The sequence below is a fragment of the Aquarana catesbeiana genome, linkage group LG08 (genome assembly GCF_042186555.1).
Source record: "Aquarana catesbeiana isolate 2022-GZ linkage group LG08, ASM4218655v1, whole genome shotgun sequence".
NCBI classification, from domain to species: Eukaryota; Metazoa; Chordata; class Amphibia; order Anura; family Ranidae; genus Aquarana; species Aquarana catesbeiana.
The window spans coordinates 227,549,658-227,565,972 of record NC_133331.1 but is presented as its reverse complement, the minus strand read 5'-3'; the positions used below and the strand labels follow the sequence as shown (position 1 = coordinate 227,565,972).

General features: G+C 38.7%; 1 protein-coding gene across 1 annotated transcript in view; it reads left to right on the top strand.

The window, feature by feature from the left end:
• GPRIN2 (G protein regulated inducer of neurite outgrowth 2) overlaps positions 1-16,315 on the top strand; it is a 99,161-nt gene that overhangs the window by 47,283 nt on the left and 35,563 nt on the right. Inside the window, exon 2 of the mRNA XM_073596915.1 lies at positions 10,011-10,229. Within this exon, the coding sequence (XP_073453016.1) occupies positions 10,207-10,229 (23 nt within the window). The 5' untranslated portion in view covers positions 10,011-10,206. The remainder of the gene's footprint in view (positions 1-10,010; positions 10,230-16,315) is intronic.

The window sequence follows — 16,315 nt, the reverse complement described above, 5'->3', positions numbered from 1 at the left end:
TTAGACTTTAATAGGGTTTGCATGTTCGCTAGAACTTTTTGCCTGTTCGCGGTGTTCTTGTGCAAACCGAACCGGGAGGTGTTTGGCCCATCCCTAGTGACAATGTTGAGGAACATTCCACCATTGGAACATGGGGGAGCTTTGTCTGCTGGGGGAGGACTGGGTAAGTAAAATGCTTTTATTCTACCCTAGACCTAAACAAGCAGTTAAGTCTTGAAGTGTGAACACAGCCCCATTGCAAGTAGGAATTTTCTGAATTTCTGTGTTGGGCTTTAATTATGCAACATTGCGCTATCTAACAAGATCACAATTAATCTCAAACAGTTGTCAAAAAAGCAATGTTTGGTTTCAAATCCATCACCCTTACTGGATTTAAAGACATACAGTATATGTAAAATTATACCACTATTTTCATAATTTTGCTGGTGTAGACTCAAATGCCATATAACCCATCAACTCACATACTCAGGGTCAGTTAAAGATTAAAAACTTGCAGATTTACTTAACCCAGGTAAAATTTTGCTTTCAGCTGATATATCCACCTAATTTCACTCGTAATATTAATTGATCCCAATTCCTTTCACCTGGATCGGAGTGTACTCTGTTCAACGCATGAAGTCTAACACATGGTGGATCATAATTTTGATAATTTGGGCAACATGTTTACCATTTGGTGAGTATAGATCACCATTCTCTTTAACATATGCATGATTATAAATCCTGCTTCGTTTTCCCTATACCGAAAGAACCACAATTACAGGTAAGCATATAACATACTGTATATTGCTGGATCTGCAGTTCATTAAAAGTTTAGCTCTATGTGTTTCTCCATTTGGTAGCACATGAATGCTCATATTTATATAATTATGATGTGAACATTCGCCACAATTAAAAGTGCCATTTACCTGACCTAGGTCATTTAGGTTATGGACTACTGTTCCCAGCCAGCCCACCTTGCAAATCCTGCGCCCTCGATTTTACATAATTCCCAACAGTCTCTCTTCGTATCCGGGATTCCTCATCAATGACCGTGTAATGATGAGGACTTCACCAATGACCATGTAAAGGTGAAGTTCCTTCACAGACTTCCTGACATGTCTCCACATCCAGCCCTCCACTGTGGTACACTCACCGACCTTTCTCTGCCCTGAGTCCATGATGGAGAACTTAACCAGACCGTATGTTCCAACAGCTTCACCTGCCCCTCTGCTCCAGGAATGACCGTGTAATGATGAAGACTTCATTTGTGTGTAAAGGTAAAGTTCCCTCACAGTTCTCCCCAGGCCTCCTCCTGCGATCGGCGCACCCCCCCCCCCCCAGATGGGGGTGCCCTCCTGCTGCTGTCTAGTACTCCATTCTCCACCTCTCTCAGTCAACAACAACTCCCAGTAGCTTGTTACCTCAGCTTATATAGGAGGCCCGCCCCCTGCCAATTCCAGTTGGGTAATGGTCAGGGCTCCCACATGAGCTGCCTGCCACTCCAGTTCTAGGCCCTGCTCCTCTTCCAGAACATTCTCCCTGGAAGCAGGGGAGGCGTCTCAGAACTAGAGCACAGGTGATCACACCCACTGCTACACTAACCACTCCTTGTCCCCAGATCAAAACAGATAGGCACAGCTCAAACATAGGCCTGCCTAAATGTACCTGTGCTGACAGTTTCCCTAGCAAAAATTCTATGCTAGCACCTACCTATGGTAGAGGGCGTTACATAATCAATTTACAAGTCTCTGCCTGCACTTTTTACTTCTTATGATTAAATAATAATAGGAAATGTATCTGTGCTTTGATCCTACAATTTTAGCAGCTAAGCACTATAACCTTGATACTAGGCATGTGATAATAAACTAAAAAAGTGAAGCGCTATACACAATAATACATATGAACTAAATAAATCAATTGGTGACAAATAGACTCCTTTAGATGAATAGCGCATGCACAGTATTAAACCGGCTGTGAAGCCTGAAGGCTCTGCTGACGATTTCCTTTAGTTGGAATAGTGGCGCCTGCAGCCGAGCCGGTGGACGAATCAGCCATGGGGGGCCGACATCGCAGGAAAGGTAAGTGACCTTATTAAAAGTCAGCAGCTACAGTACTTGTAGCTGCTGACTTTTGAATAAAACTTTTTTGCGGCTGGAACGCCGCTTTAAGCAATATATCTAATTACGATGCAGAATTCCAAAGTCTGCTATCAGGATGGTATTTCTTGCTGTGGCCTTATAATATAAAGTACTGGTCAACATTTTCTAAGGAGATCATGTGTCAATATAAATTTCAAAATATCCATCACAAAGGTGTTATATTCCCATTGGGATTGGGCATTCTGTTTCCAATCCTTTAAAATGTGATATGCACAGATATTCCACATCAATAGCTACCAACCATACATCATCCTGGACATACAGTACAGCCCTTTGATTGCTTGGATAAGACAGACAGCATCTTTGGTATAGTGAAGACCTGTAACATACTGTCTTAAAAATTTTCCTCTGGTTGATCTTTGTGCATTGCAGGGATTTTAACAAACTGTGTTACAGATTCCTACCCTTTGTTATTCTGAAGAAATAGCAGTGCTTGTCTGTGTCCATGTGTAGCGTGAATCTGTATGGGAGTGGTTTTAGACTTATCAATCAGCTGCTACACATACGGGGCTCTAATGAGGAAAGTCGCCGGATCTGCATCCCTTTAGATATGATTTTCCTTTGGGAGTATTTCACCAGAAATGACATTTTTGTGGCAGAAGATGCTCAAAATCTGATCTGTATCTTAGTGCAGAGTTCTGGGAAAATCAGTAAGCCAATCACTCAAACAGGAAATTATATTTCTGGAGGACATTCTGTATATCCTCTGTGTGCAGAATGCCTCCAGGTTAGCATATTGCATTGCATTTTATAGACAATTACAGCACTGCAGATTTAAAAAGGAAAAGTACGTTTTCATAACATTCAATTACAATATGACTTTAGTCGCAGTTGTATATGCTATATTGTTTTTTTTATTCGCAATTTTTTTTTTACCATGAAAGTGGAGCTACCCTTTAAAGGATAAGTTCACTTTAAAAAAAAAAAAAGCATTGGAGCCTGTAAAGCATTGCACCAGCAATCAGTAGATCACTGGTGCCCATACAAGTCTGCTGAAGATCTGTCAATGTATCTGTGTGCCCATATATCCCGTACGGGCAAGCAGATACACTGACATGAAGAATCAATAAACTACTACAGCGCTGTGGTAGTTCATTGAGAACTACAAGCCAACAGTCATAAAGGATGTTGGGGCTTGTAGATCATGCACACACAGAGCTGATTTCAAAAAGTGACAGCTAGTATGGGGAACTTATCCTCATACTGCTGTCACGGGGGGGATCAGGCAGTGGCTGCAGCATTTGGAACATGTAACATTTTCAGTTAGACTTAGTTGACCAGAGACAATTGATCTCTCAGGGGTGATTATATACACTATATTGTCAAAAGTATTGGGATGCCTGCCTTTACATGCACATGAGCTTTAACCGCTTCCCACCCACCGTATAGACAAATGAGGGGGGGTGAGATCCCCTTTTTGTTCTGGGCCAACATCATATGACGTCGCCCAGTCTCATTGTGATTGTGTACCCGCAAGGGCGCGCAGCATGACCTTGACCCTGGGACACAGCGAGACCCCAATCTCACCCATGTGATCGCTGTGTCCAATCGTAGCCTATCACATGTAAACATGGAAGTACCGGTAATCGGCTCTCCTTACTTCACACTGACTTCTTAGCAAAAAAATTTTTTAAAAAGCGGTGATTAAATACCACCAAAATAAAGCTCTATTTGAGGGGAAAAAAAGATAAAAAATGTATTTGGATACAGCGTTGCATGACCACGCAATTGTGATTCAAAGGTTGACAGTGCTGAAAGCTGAAAGTTGGCCTGGGCAGAAAGGGGGTGAAAGTGCCCTGTAGGCAAGTGGTTAAAGACATTCCAGTCTTAGTCCATAGGGTTCAATATTGAGTTGGCCCACCCTCTACAGCTATAACGGCTTCAACTCTTCTGGGAAGGCTGTCCACAAGGTTTAGGAGTGTGTCTATGGGAATGTTTCACCATTCTTCCAGAAGCACATTTGTGAGGTCAGGCAGTGATGATGGACGAGAAGGCACTGCTCTAATTCATCCCAAAGGTGTTATTTTGGGTTGAGGTTAGGACTTTGTGCAGGCCAGTCAAGTTCCTTCACCTCCAACTCACTCATTTATGTCTTTATGGACCTTGCTTTGTGCACAGGTCCAAATCATTTGGTGGAGGGCGATTATGGTGTGGGGTTGTTTTTCACGGGTTGGGCTTGTCCCCTTAGTTCCAGTGAAGGGAACTTTTAAGGTGTCAGCATTCCAAGATATTTTGGACAATTTCGAGCTCCCAACTTTGTGGGAACAGTTTGGGGATGGCCCCTTCCTGTTCTAACATGACTGCGCACCAGTGCACAAAGCAAGGTCCATAAAGACATGGATGAGTGAGTTTGGGTGGAGGAACTTGACTGGCATGCACCGAGTCCTCATCTCAACCTGATAGAACACCGTTGGGATGAATTAGAGTGGAGACTGTGAGCCAGGCCTTCTCGTCCAACACCAGTGTCTTATCTTACAAATGCGCTTCTGAAAGAATGGTGAACTATTCCCATAGACACACTCCTAAACCTTGTGGACAGCCTTCCCAGAAGAGTTGAAGCTGTTATAGCTGCAAAGGGTGGGCCAAAACAATATTGAATCCTACGGACTAAAACTGGGATGCCAATAAAGTTCATGTGCATTTAAAGGCAGGTATCCCAGTACTTTTGACAATATGGTTTATCTTTATGCATTTTAGGTAAAGCATAGAAGGTCGGAATTTTAAGCTGCTCCACCTTAAGAAATTCCCATGTCTGTTTTGCTCTTAGCCCAAGCCTGCAAGTTTGGTCAATTACTTCATAATTTTCCTTCTGAAATTCCAAGAGCACTGCCACTGAAACTTCCCTATGCCTATCATTATTGATCAGAATTTGGTTGCACATCTTTTCATAATGATAATTATCTATTGGCACTACATTCCTATCTTTATGGGAGGGCTTTATTTTTGTCTTTTGGTTACTTTGCAAAGATTACCCTGCACCCAGATTTTGGCATATTTTGGATTTCTGTTATAGTTTGATTTACAAAAGCAGAGATATTTGCATTAATGCTAAATTGAGGGAATCGTTAACATTTCGTCTTGAATTTCTTTGTTTTGGTATCTCATCAGAGTGATCTGCCACAAAATAATACAAATCTAAGTCTATCTAATCTCATCCTCGTATTCTCTTTAATTTAGTAGTTACACTAATTCTTTGAGGTCCTTAAAACCCCATCTACTATATTGGGCTCACATTTGCTCTTCCTCTAGTATTTCTATGTCTCCAATATCTTTTCCAGTTTACAGTTTTAATTCCTTTACATAGACAACTGACTCTGAGTATGTGGATATTTTGATACTTGATGTGGCATTTGTATTTTATTGCAGAAAAATTATGAAAATGGAGGAATAATTTCACATACATGTCTTTTAATACTGTAAGGGTGATGAATTTGTGTGGCCTAGCACTAATGTTAAATATAATGACTGTAGGAAGGTATTATATAAATGAGAATCATAGGAAAGCAGGATAAGCATACAATGTAGGGATATTTACCATAATGTATTTTTTATGTACAAGAGGATTTTATAAATGATATAGAAGTCCACTTGTTTTTTTGTTTTTGTTTTTTAACTGATTTGCACAATAAATTACAATTTTAAAGAATATATTTGTGTCCATTAAGTACCTATGGGAAATTCTGTTGTCTTGTTTTGTTTAGAACTTGTATTATATTTATACGGGGAAGAACAATATTTGATGAGAATCTAACCATACATATCTGCTTTGTTGCTGTAAACTCTTAAAAAGTGTTAGTAGGGGTCAAATCCATCTAAATATGCTAGTGCACTCAACATTACCCTCTCCCCTGATTCACAATGCTGCTGACCAAAGGTGTCTCTGTTGCTCCTTTATCCAAAGTGGATGGCTCTCGTTTTATAATCTAAACTGCCAAAGACACTGAGATTTAATTTTCTGAGGGCCAGTGACATCAAATTGGGCTTACTCCAATTATCCAGACTCTGTACTGAACCAAAGACCCACTGAACTTCACTTAAAGTGGAACTTAACCCAAAAGGGCAAGTTCCACTTTTCTGCCTCCTCCATTCCCTCTTCTATCATATATATTTTTGTTGGGTGGGAGTAGGTGCCTGGTTTTGACAGGTACCCGCAACCACTTTCAATTGGACCACGTAGACGATCCGAGTGGAAGTTCGCTCCCCCCTGCCCGCAGCCTTTTGGGAAACATCACAGGTCCCACAATGCAGTGGAACCATTCATAAAGTGCAGCGTGGCTCGTGCACGCACAATGGGAAGCTGGCTGTTGAGCTGCAAAGAGTCACTGCCAGCTTCCCACACTAAAGCTACCAGTGCCGGGGACCCCAAGACTGATGGAGAACCAGCTCGGGTGAGGACAGCTCTGGCTCCTTGGACAGGTACATGTCCTTTTATTAAAAGTCAGCAGCTACAGTATTTGTAGCTGCTGACTTTTAATTTTGTTCCTAGGGTGAAGATCCTCTTTAAGTATTTTTAACTTTTGGGACCCTTATACTTTACTGTTGCTTATGTGTTTTTTTTGTTTTTGTTTTTTGTATTAGCTCTTTGTAAATATTTTCTGCAGTTTTTTCTTTTTCTTCACATTAAAACAAGTTTGAAATTACTTAAGCTTATTCTCTAAATGCTCTAATTAGAAATGGAAGAATTTTGCCTCTGAAGAGCTACTATCTATCATTTAAATTTAGCTTCATTCTTGTCTGGGTGTGGCAGTGGGTGATACAGACCTGTTTTAAAGGTCCGAATTGCAAGATGCTGTAAATAGTGTTTCTTTTAAAACATGTTGTGGTGGGTTAACTGCTCAGATGACAGTCACTCTCAATCTGCTGGAAATTTGATTGTTGTCCCACAAGTTGCAAAATATCTGGGCCGGGTGAGAGCATAATCATCAGAAGGATGCTTTTCCCTTTAAAGCTGTTGTCTGGGAACAGTTTTTTTTTTTAATAAAATGTTGTGAGGTTCTTTTAGCAGCCCCTGCTTCCATGAACCCCCCTTGCTAACTGTTGCAGCAGCAGCGTTTTCTGTAGTTTGAGTGACAGGTCTCCTCAACATCCCCCTATGTATTAGTGTTCACACTGAATTAAATGGTTAGTAAATGTTTTCTAAACAGGGCAAATTTTGACCACAGTATTAAAGCGGACTAACTAGTCTACCCAAGAATCTATCAACACTGTAAACTAATGGTTCAATCCAGGGAACATTTTTCAAAAATGCTCTGGAAACACATTATAATTTACCCATCCATGATGCACTTATCTCTAAATTCTTTCAACAAATGCAACACAATCATCAGTATAACATTGATATAATTTTCTGTTTTTCATTTCTAAGATTATAAAGCAAATCATTTCTAATCCAGTGTTTACCAAAAGCCTTTTTGCTCTGTAATTTTAACTTTCTGTTATATAAGTAGATTGAGGATTAAAGAGAGTTATTAAATAGTGAATTTGAGATTAGTTTTTAATATGTGTACAAAGAAAAGTATTCTTATAAGATCTAGTTTGGTGCTGTTATTTGCAGCCCTCCATAGTCTTTAAAGCCTGCAGACAACTAAGCTCTGCACAGTCTCATCAAGCATTGTAAAAAACAGGGAAACTATTTTTGCCTTATAGTAATATATTAGCCAAGATGTCACTCTCGCATACTAAAAGACTGATCACAGGCAAAAAGTTTGAAAGAGAACCTGTCATTTCATCCAAAATCAAAATTGCCATAAGCTTACAGTATAGATACAGTTAACATACTTGTATGTTACCTGTAAATACGTCCCTTCTGTAGACTTTGAAATGCCCAAGCCTGCTGTTGGGTGCTCCATCTTAGATGTGACATGAGTAGCCCCAGCAAACTCACAACTGCCACTTTATAGTATTCTCTTTTGCTCCTCCCCTGGCAGCTTCATAAGAGATTATGTAGGAAGGTAAATGGAGGGGCAGAGGAGCTTTGCCAGCACAGAGGAATTAGATACTCCTAAAGAGGTTAGTGATTGTGGTGAAGTTTAACTTCAATCACGTCATAGGAAGTTAAAAAAAAAAAAAAAAAAAAGATTTTTGCTTGCACATGATTAGATGATAGAAATCAGCAGAGCTTCACCTCTTTTACTAGGCGATGGGACAAATTCCTTTGCAAAGTGCAACTTCCTTTGCAATTGAACAAGCTTTTTGCCCTTAGTAAAATCAACACTTTTGTATGTATGTATGTATTATGCTAAGCATTATTGTTACCTTATAGATTATTTTCGGCATAAATATGTCAGGTTAAAATTTACTTAGGCAGACAATGTTTGTTCAGGGGCACCTTCACAGATGTCAAATTGGGGCCAGCATGTGTGTCTTGTGCAGCCGCTGCATGCCAATTGACATGAATGGAACTGCTTGCACCAAGAACGTGCGGTGAGGTCAGTGGCTGGTGAGGCACTGGCTAGTATCAGAGCCAGATACACATAGGTTACATACGCCGCGATCGTTAGAGCAAGAGCAATAATTCTAGCACTAGACCTCCTCTGTAACTCTAAACGTGTAATCCGTAAAAAATGTTAAAGTGTCGCCTATGGAGATTTTTAAGTACTGAAGTTTGGCGCCATTCCACGAGTGTGCGCAATTTTAAAGCATGACATGTTAGGTATCTATTTACTTGGCGTAACATCATCTTTCACATTACACAAAAAAATTGGGTTATCTTTAGTGTGTTTTTTTTTTTTTTTTATATATTCATGAAACAGTTTTTTTCCCAAATAAACATTTTTGAAAAATTGCTGCGCAAATACCATGTAACATAAAAAGTTGCAACAACCACCATTTTATTCCCTAGGTAGGCTGCTAAAAATATATAAAATCTGATTAATACATGTAGAAGAGAGGTGTCAGAATTGGCCTTGGTGGCAAGGGGTTAATTACCATAAGTAGTATACAAATAATTATTATATATTGTTTTTAAGGTTATATAGTTACATAGTTAGTCAGGTTGAAAAAAGACACAAGTCCATCCAGTTCAACCTTAAAAACAATAAATAAATAAAATAAAAAATATCGTACATTTACTATATTTTCAAAATCTGTACTCAAGCAGGTGGCTTAACGGACAAATTACTGAAGTTTGAAGTTATAACTTCAAACCAGTAATTTCACAGTAAGTAGATGAATAATAAATGATTATCTTATAACATATAGCATAATAATATATGATTTAGCTTGATTATAACAGTACCTTTTCAACAGCAGCAGATTCTCATTCTCACTCTTAACTGATTGAGAAAAACATGGGATTGTAGGTAAATCTTATACCCGTAAGCACATGTTTTTTCCTTAGTTAAGAGGGCTGGGCTGGAAGAGAGCATTTCTATGACACTGCAGTGAGAGGCGTGACTCCGCTGCAGCATTTTTATTGGACAGCTGGGGCCAATGGTAGTTTACCATTGGTCCAAGACTCCAAGCTGTCCATTGAGCTCAGTGCCTCTGACAAGAAGTGAGGAGAGGCACTGTGAGCTCATCCTCTCAGTCTGCTACAAACAGGGTGTGCCAGCTTGTATTTAAACTGGCCGCTCTGTATGTAGTTTCTGGCAGGCTGCGCTAGGAGCCCCGTATCTCGAGAACCATAGGTCGTAGAAGCCCAAAATTTTTTATGCCTCATCTGCCTTCCCTGACTGCACATCCCTGGCTTGCACGCAGATGTATGGGAACATCTGTGCATTCCCTGTGGGCAAAGGAGGTCCTCGCAGTGGTGTAAGCAATAATACACCCTGTTTGAATGAGGCCCTAATGCTAATGACTAACTGCATCATTTATGTACCTAATCTGTAATCCGATCTGTGTATTAATGAATTCTTTCATGATTTCTTTCAGCTCAACTAAGCAAGATCTTTTAGTTTGCTTCTAGACAGAACTGCAGCATCTTTTGAAGTCATCTTTTGATGTGCAACCTGCATAAATACAGGAGACTTTGGTGGCAGCATATCAACGATGTGACGAATTACTGAAAGAAAGATTGGGCATGTTGGATTCGATGCTAATAGGGTGTGCATAATAAGAAGTTGTTTTTATGTGGCGGAACCTGATAGTCTGGTAATTTGTTTTTTTCCTAGAACAATAATTATTATTTTATGAAAACAAATGTTTATTGATCAAGCTACCCTTTTAGTGCAATTCATTTCTAAACAATACAGTTTTTTCATTAAAGTAATTGTTATATTTTACCATTGTATTGTTATGTGTATGGCTAGCATCTGTTTGATAAGAAGAAAAGCGTCAGTCTCTGCATTTCCATAACAATATACTACATAGCCAAACATTTTTAGATACCTGACAATCATTCCTTTATGATCTGGTTACACATATCTTTCCAAGGCCCCCCTTTTGAAATTTTATTGACCTCCACTCCTATGGTAAGGCTGTGCCTGTAGGAATTCCTGCCCATTCAGCCAAATGAGCATTTGTGAGGTTAGGTATTGATGTTGGACTAAAAGACCTGGCTAACAATTGGTGTTCAAATTTATCCCAATTGTTCATTAGGGTTAAGGCAGTGGTTCTCAACTCCGGTCCTCAGACGACCATATCACAACCATGTGAATCTTGTGTGTGCTTGATAACACACAGCGCTCATTTGATAACTATGTGCACTCCATAATGATGGTGAAATATAATGAGTGATACTAAAATAGTCCTGAAAAGTGTTATGTGTGTGGGGGCAGGAGGCGGAGCCTAGCGGAGCAGACATGCATTGTTAAAGCTCCACACCGCTGAGGAGAGAAGAGAAGGACAAAGCGGAGCCTGCAGGCTCAAAAGGTATCCATTTGAACCTTTTTGCCCCAGGGAACAAACTGTGAAAGTTTGGGCAGGAAATATGGTACTGGGAGGAAACCGTGGCAGAAATAAAAATCACCTCACAAAGAGCTCACAGGCACTCACTGCAGCTGAAGCAGCTCCAGTCACCTCACAAGATACAGCATCAGGGCGCTCTCACAGACAGAAAATGTCACAGCAAGACTCTCCATTTGAGTCAGATACAGAACAAATCTTCTCACAAACTTCTCCACAAGCCTCCTCAGTATCCCCAGTAATATTATTACAATTTGAAAAGATGCTTTATAAGGCTTTAAAACAAACCTCAGACCAAATAACAAAAAGCCTAACCAAAGAAATAAGAGAGCTGGGAAACCGCACCGCAGCCTTAGAAATAAAAATGGATGAAATTGAAATTACAACCCAAGAAAATATAACAGAATTGGAACAATTAAAAGAAGAGAATTTAATACTTCAAACTAAGCTCGAAGATTACGAAAATAGAGCCAGACGTTCAAACTTGCGCATAAGGGGAATACCTGAAACTGTGACAGACCTGCAATCTACTATTACTGCTCTATTACAAGAACTAAAGCCAGATATCCCTATTGAACGTTTAGAACTGGACAGAGTACACAGAGCCCTCACAGCCAAAAAGAAAGATGGACCCCCACGTGATATAATCACAAAATTTCATTATTACAGAACGAAAGAACAAATACTAATTGCTGCAAGAGAAAAAAAGGAACTTAATTTTCAAGGACACAATTATCAAATTTTTGCTGACCTATCCCAACTTACTATTACTAAAAGACGATCCATGAAACCCCAACTAATGGAACTGCAACGCCACAACATTATGTATCAATGGGGCTTCCCCTTTTCAGTCAGATTTAACTACCAAGGTACAATTTACAGAAGCAGATCAGCAGATGAACTACAACAAACCCTTTTAAAATTAAATCTGACAGAACCCACAAGCAGCAACACTCCCACACGAAGAAGAATGGCGTCATCTTCACCTTCAGGCAGCACCCAGAAAATTTCAGAACAAAATGGGAATCATCATTCTCACAAAAGAGGCCGTTATGCCACATCATCCGTGGACCAAGAAGATTCAATGGACTGACATCCTAATTCCTGATATCTCTTCATTTATTATACTAAGAGATGGTTCTCTATAAAAAAACCTATATTTATAACTGAATGTAACTGCATTCTGATAGTCACACACTGTGTGGGATCATGTTACATTCCAGTTATATTTCTTATTACTTCTGATTCATATAGCCTTAGAATATATAAGTGAAATAAGGAAATTCTTGTTCAGTTATATATTATCAGGTAATAACAATAGATTTATTACTTTTTAGGACAAATATGTTCAATAATCCAGAAGTAATGGAAGCTTTTTCTTTCTTTTCTTAAAACAAATATATTATTACCTAACTAGTTCCTAGAATTATGTTTTTGTTTATTCTAATCTGAAGCAATACAACCTCAATTTTATGAGTTAACATATCTAAACAGTCACATATGAATAAAATATGTAATTGTTTACTCTAAAAGGGTTAAAATCCCAAAATAATTCAAACTATCTTCATCAATACCAAAGTTATTAACAGTACCTTTCTAACTGAATTATTTAGCCTAGGGCAAGACTAACCATATACAACCACCCTGGAATAAATAATTTCAACAAAAACTATATTCTGCACTCCAATTAATGAAACATCATTTTGATGTCTTTTGACATAGCACTTCTCTCCTGTAAGCGGAAGATCCGTGTACCCCCATTAGCCCTCCTCATTCTCCCAACCATATTATGTGGGAGTGTGACGAAGGCACTTATTCCCCTGAGAGAGATATTTATTCTCTTTCACGGGTAAATTGTGATTACTTGCAAAAAATAATTTATACAATGTATCATCTAATCTCATATGTTTTTTGTTTACTCTTTACTCCAGAATTCACTGGTTTCTTTTCTATCTATTCATCTCTTCAGTCCACACAGGTTGATCTGCGCAGTCAGCTCTGCATAACAAAAAGTAAGTCAAACCTATTTGATCTATTGCCATGGCACCACTGAATATACTTTCCCTGAATGTTCAGGGAATAAATGTCCCTCAAAAAAGGACCAAAGCCTTCCGTACTTTCCATAACAAGAAGGCTCACATAGTATGCCTCCAAGAAACACACTTCACCAAAGATTCTACTCCAAAATATATTTCTCCTTTTTATCAACAAATTTACACGGCTTCTGCCTGTACCAAGCAAAGGGGAACTCTAATTGCATTTCACCGATCCACACCATTCACCTTATCATCAGAAATTAAAGACCCAGAAGGTAGATACCTGATACTCATGGGTTATATAATGGATACAGCAATCACGGTGATTTCCTACTACGCTCCTACCAAACAACCTACACCATTCCTCTCACATATATTACAAGTGATTAATACACACAAAATAGGAACAGTGATAATGTGTGGGGATTCAAACCAGGTCCTCCTCCCATTTCTAGATAAATCACCTTTTACACCATCCAAAATAACCTCTAGATTACCTTTTTCTCAACTTCTTTCCAAATACAATCTGGTAGATTCATGGAGAGAAAGTAACCCAATGAAAAAGAAATTCACTTATTTCTCGCACCCTCATCAAACCTTCACCAGAATAGATCATATTTTTCTAACAATAGGAATGATACCAGAAATTATTGCATCAGATATAATTCCGATTCCGTGGTCTGACCATAATGCAGTATACACTACTATAGCCTCAGCCATACCAAAAGCGCATGACCCAACGTGGTACTTACCGGACATAATGCTCAAACAGCCACTACATCAGATGGCCATTGAACAAGCTTTAAAGGAATACATATCAATTAATAATACAACAGACATCTCCCCAATAACACTGTGGGAAGCTCATAAGCCTGTCTTGCGTGGTACAATACAAAGACAAATGGCACTATTTAAACGGGAACGCAAAAATCTAGCAAAAAATCTAGAACTCAATTTTAATGCAGCCTACATATCATTTCAAGATAATCCATCTCAGAGTACAAAATCTCATCTGGAAAAATCTAGATTGGAATACGATCTATTTCTCACTGAGTCAGTTGATAAATCCCTCAAACGCTCCAAACACAATTTCTACATGAATACAAACAAACCAGGTACATATTTGGCTCGGGCATTAAATTCAACTAACAAATCTTTCAAACCAATACGTTTGAAATTATCAAAAAATGTTTACACTTGTAATCCAGTTAAAATAGTCCATAAATTTCACTCACATCTCGCAACTTTATACAAGACAAACGATGAATTTAATCCTACAGAAGATGAATCCTTCTTCTCAAAAATAACCTTACCTGAGTTATCTCAGAATCAAAAAAGCAGTTTGGACGAGCCTATAACTATAGATGAAGTTGCTAACGCCATAAAAGACCTAAAACTTAACAAAAGACCAGGCCCAGATGGCTACTCGGCTTTATACTATAAAACATTCTCAGAAATACTCTCTCCCATTCTCACTGAAACTTTTAACAAACTTCTAGATGGACATTCTTTTCGGCAAGAAACACTAATGGCAATTGTTTGTATGATCCCAAAACCCCTTTCTGATGATACCTCCTGTGTGAATTATCGGCCTATCTCTCTGTTAAACCTCAATATTAAATTATTAGCAAAAATAATAGCAAAACGCCTCAATAGCATTATAGGAAAATTAATACATAGAGATCAAGTAGGCTTCATGCCAAATAGACAGGCAGGCGATAATATACGCAGGGCAGTGTTATTGGCATATATTGCTAAAAAACGGAAAATCCCTTTATGTTTTCTATCTCTCGATATTAAGAGGGCATTTGACACAGTATCCTGGCAATATATGCAATATTCATTACAAAAATGGGGTTTTGGACCCCACTTTTTAACATGGATCAAAGCATTATATAATAAACCCAAAGCCTATATAAAATATGCTGGATACAAATCTGAAGCCTTTAATATCGAAAGAGGTACCCGACAGGGTTGCCCATTATCTCCCTTATTATTTGCCCTTATACTCGAACCCATGGCCCAATACATCAGAACAAACCAAACTATAACTGGCATTGAAGTAGGAGGTATTACACACAAATTATGTATATTTGCAGACGATATATTACTTTTTCTATCATCACCACAGGTCCCTGGTCCTAACTTAATACCAGCTCTTGATGGATTTGCAGCCCTATCCGGCCTTATGATTAATCCTAAGAAATGCCTAGTGCTTAATATTTCACTCACAAACATGGAATTGATCCCGGCTAGGGCTGCACTCCCATTCACATGGGCAGAAAAATCAATCCCATATCTTGGAATTCATTTAACAGCATCTCATTCTGACTTATTCTCAACCAATTATCCTCCTGTATTAAGACAGATCACAAATCTAATAAAACAATGGTCGCAACTTCCTTTATCCTGGATAGGGAAGATTAATGCAATCAAAATGACTATTCTACCCAAATTGCTTTATCTATTCAGAGTCCTCCCTATTCCAATTCCTTCCTATTTTTTGAGAATAGTACAAAAAAGAGCAACTTCGTTTATATGGGGCTGTTCTAAACCAGGTATACCTATACACACACTACATCTTCCCAAAAATAAAGGAGGCCTGGGATACCCTAATTTTACTACCTACTACAGAGCAGCACATTTGGCCAGTCTGTCCAAATACCATGCAAAACAGGAAATCCCATTATGGGTATTTATAGAGGCTTCAGAAAATGACCCTCTATTAATATCAAATTTATTATGGCTTGATCCTAAAGACCGCTTTAAAATTCATAATCCCATAACTAAACACTTCTTATCTCTCTGGGATAAACTAAAAACCAAATATCAGTTACAATCTCCACACAATCCTCTCCTTTCTTTTATCAGAAATCCGGCCTTTTATCCGGCATGGATCTACCCAAATTCTTTTAAAGCTTGGACAACATCAGGCATTCAGACACTAAATGACTTCATAGCATCTAAATCATTCCTTTCATTCCCATCGCTTAGAGAAAAATATGATCTACCAAACTCTGAGATATTTAGATATCTCCAAATCAAAAATTTCTATACACCATTCCTAAAGGGGGATAAACCATTATCCCAATTATCCATTTTTGAATCAATCTGTACAAAAGATCCATTTGCTAAAGGTACAATTTCATCACTTTATAATCAATTATATGGAGTAGCAAATCTTAATAGACCCTCTTACGTTCAGAGGTGGGAGGAGGACCTGGGACGAACTTTAGAAGACACGGGCTGGTCTAACATATGGCTCACATCTAAGTCATCTTCACCCAACATCTTAGC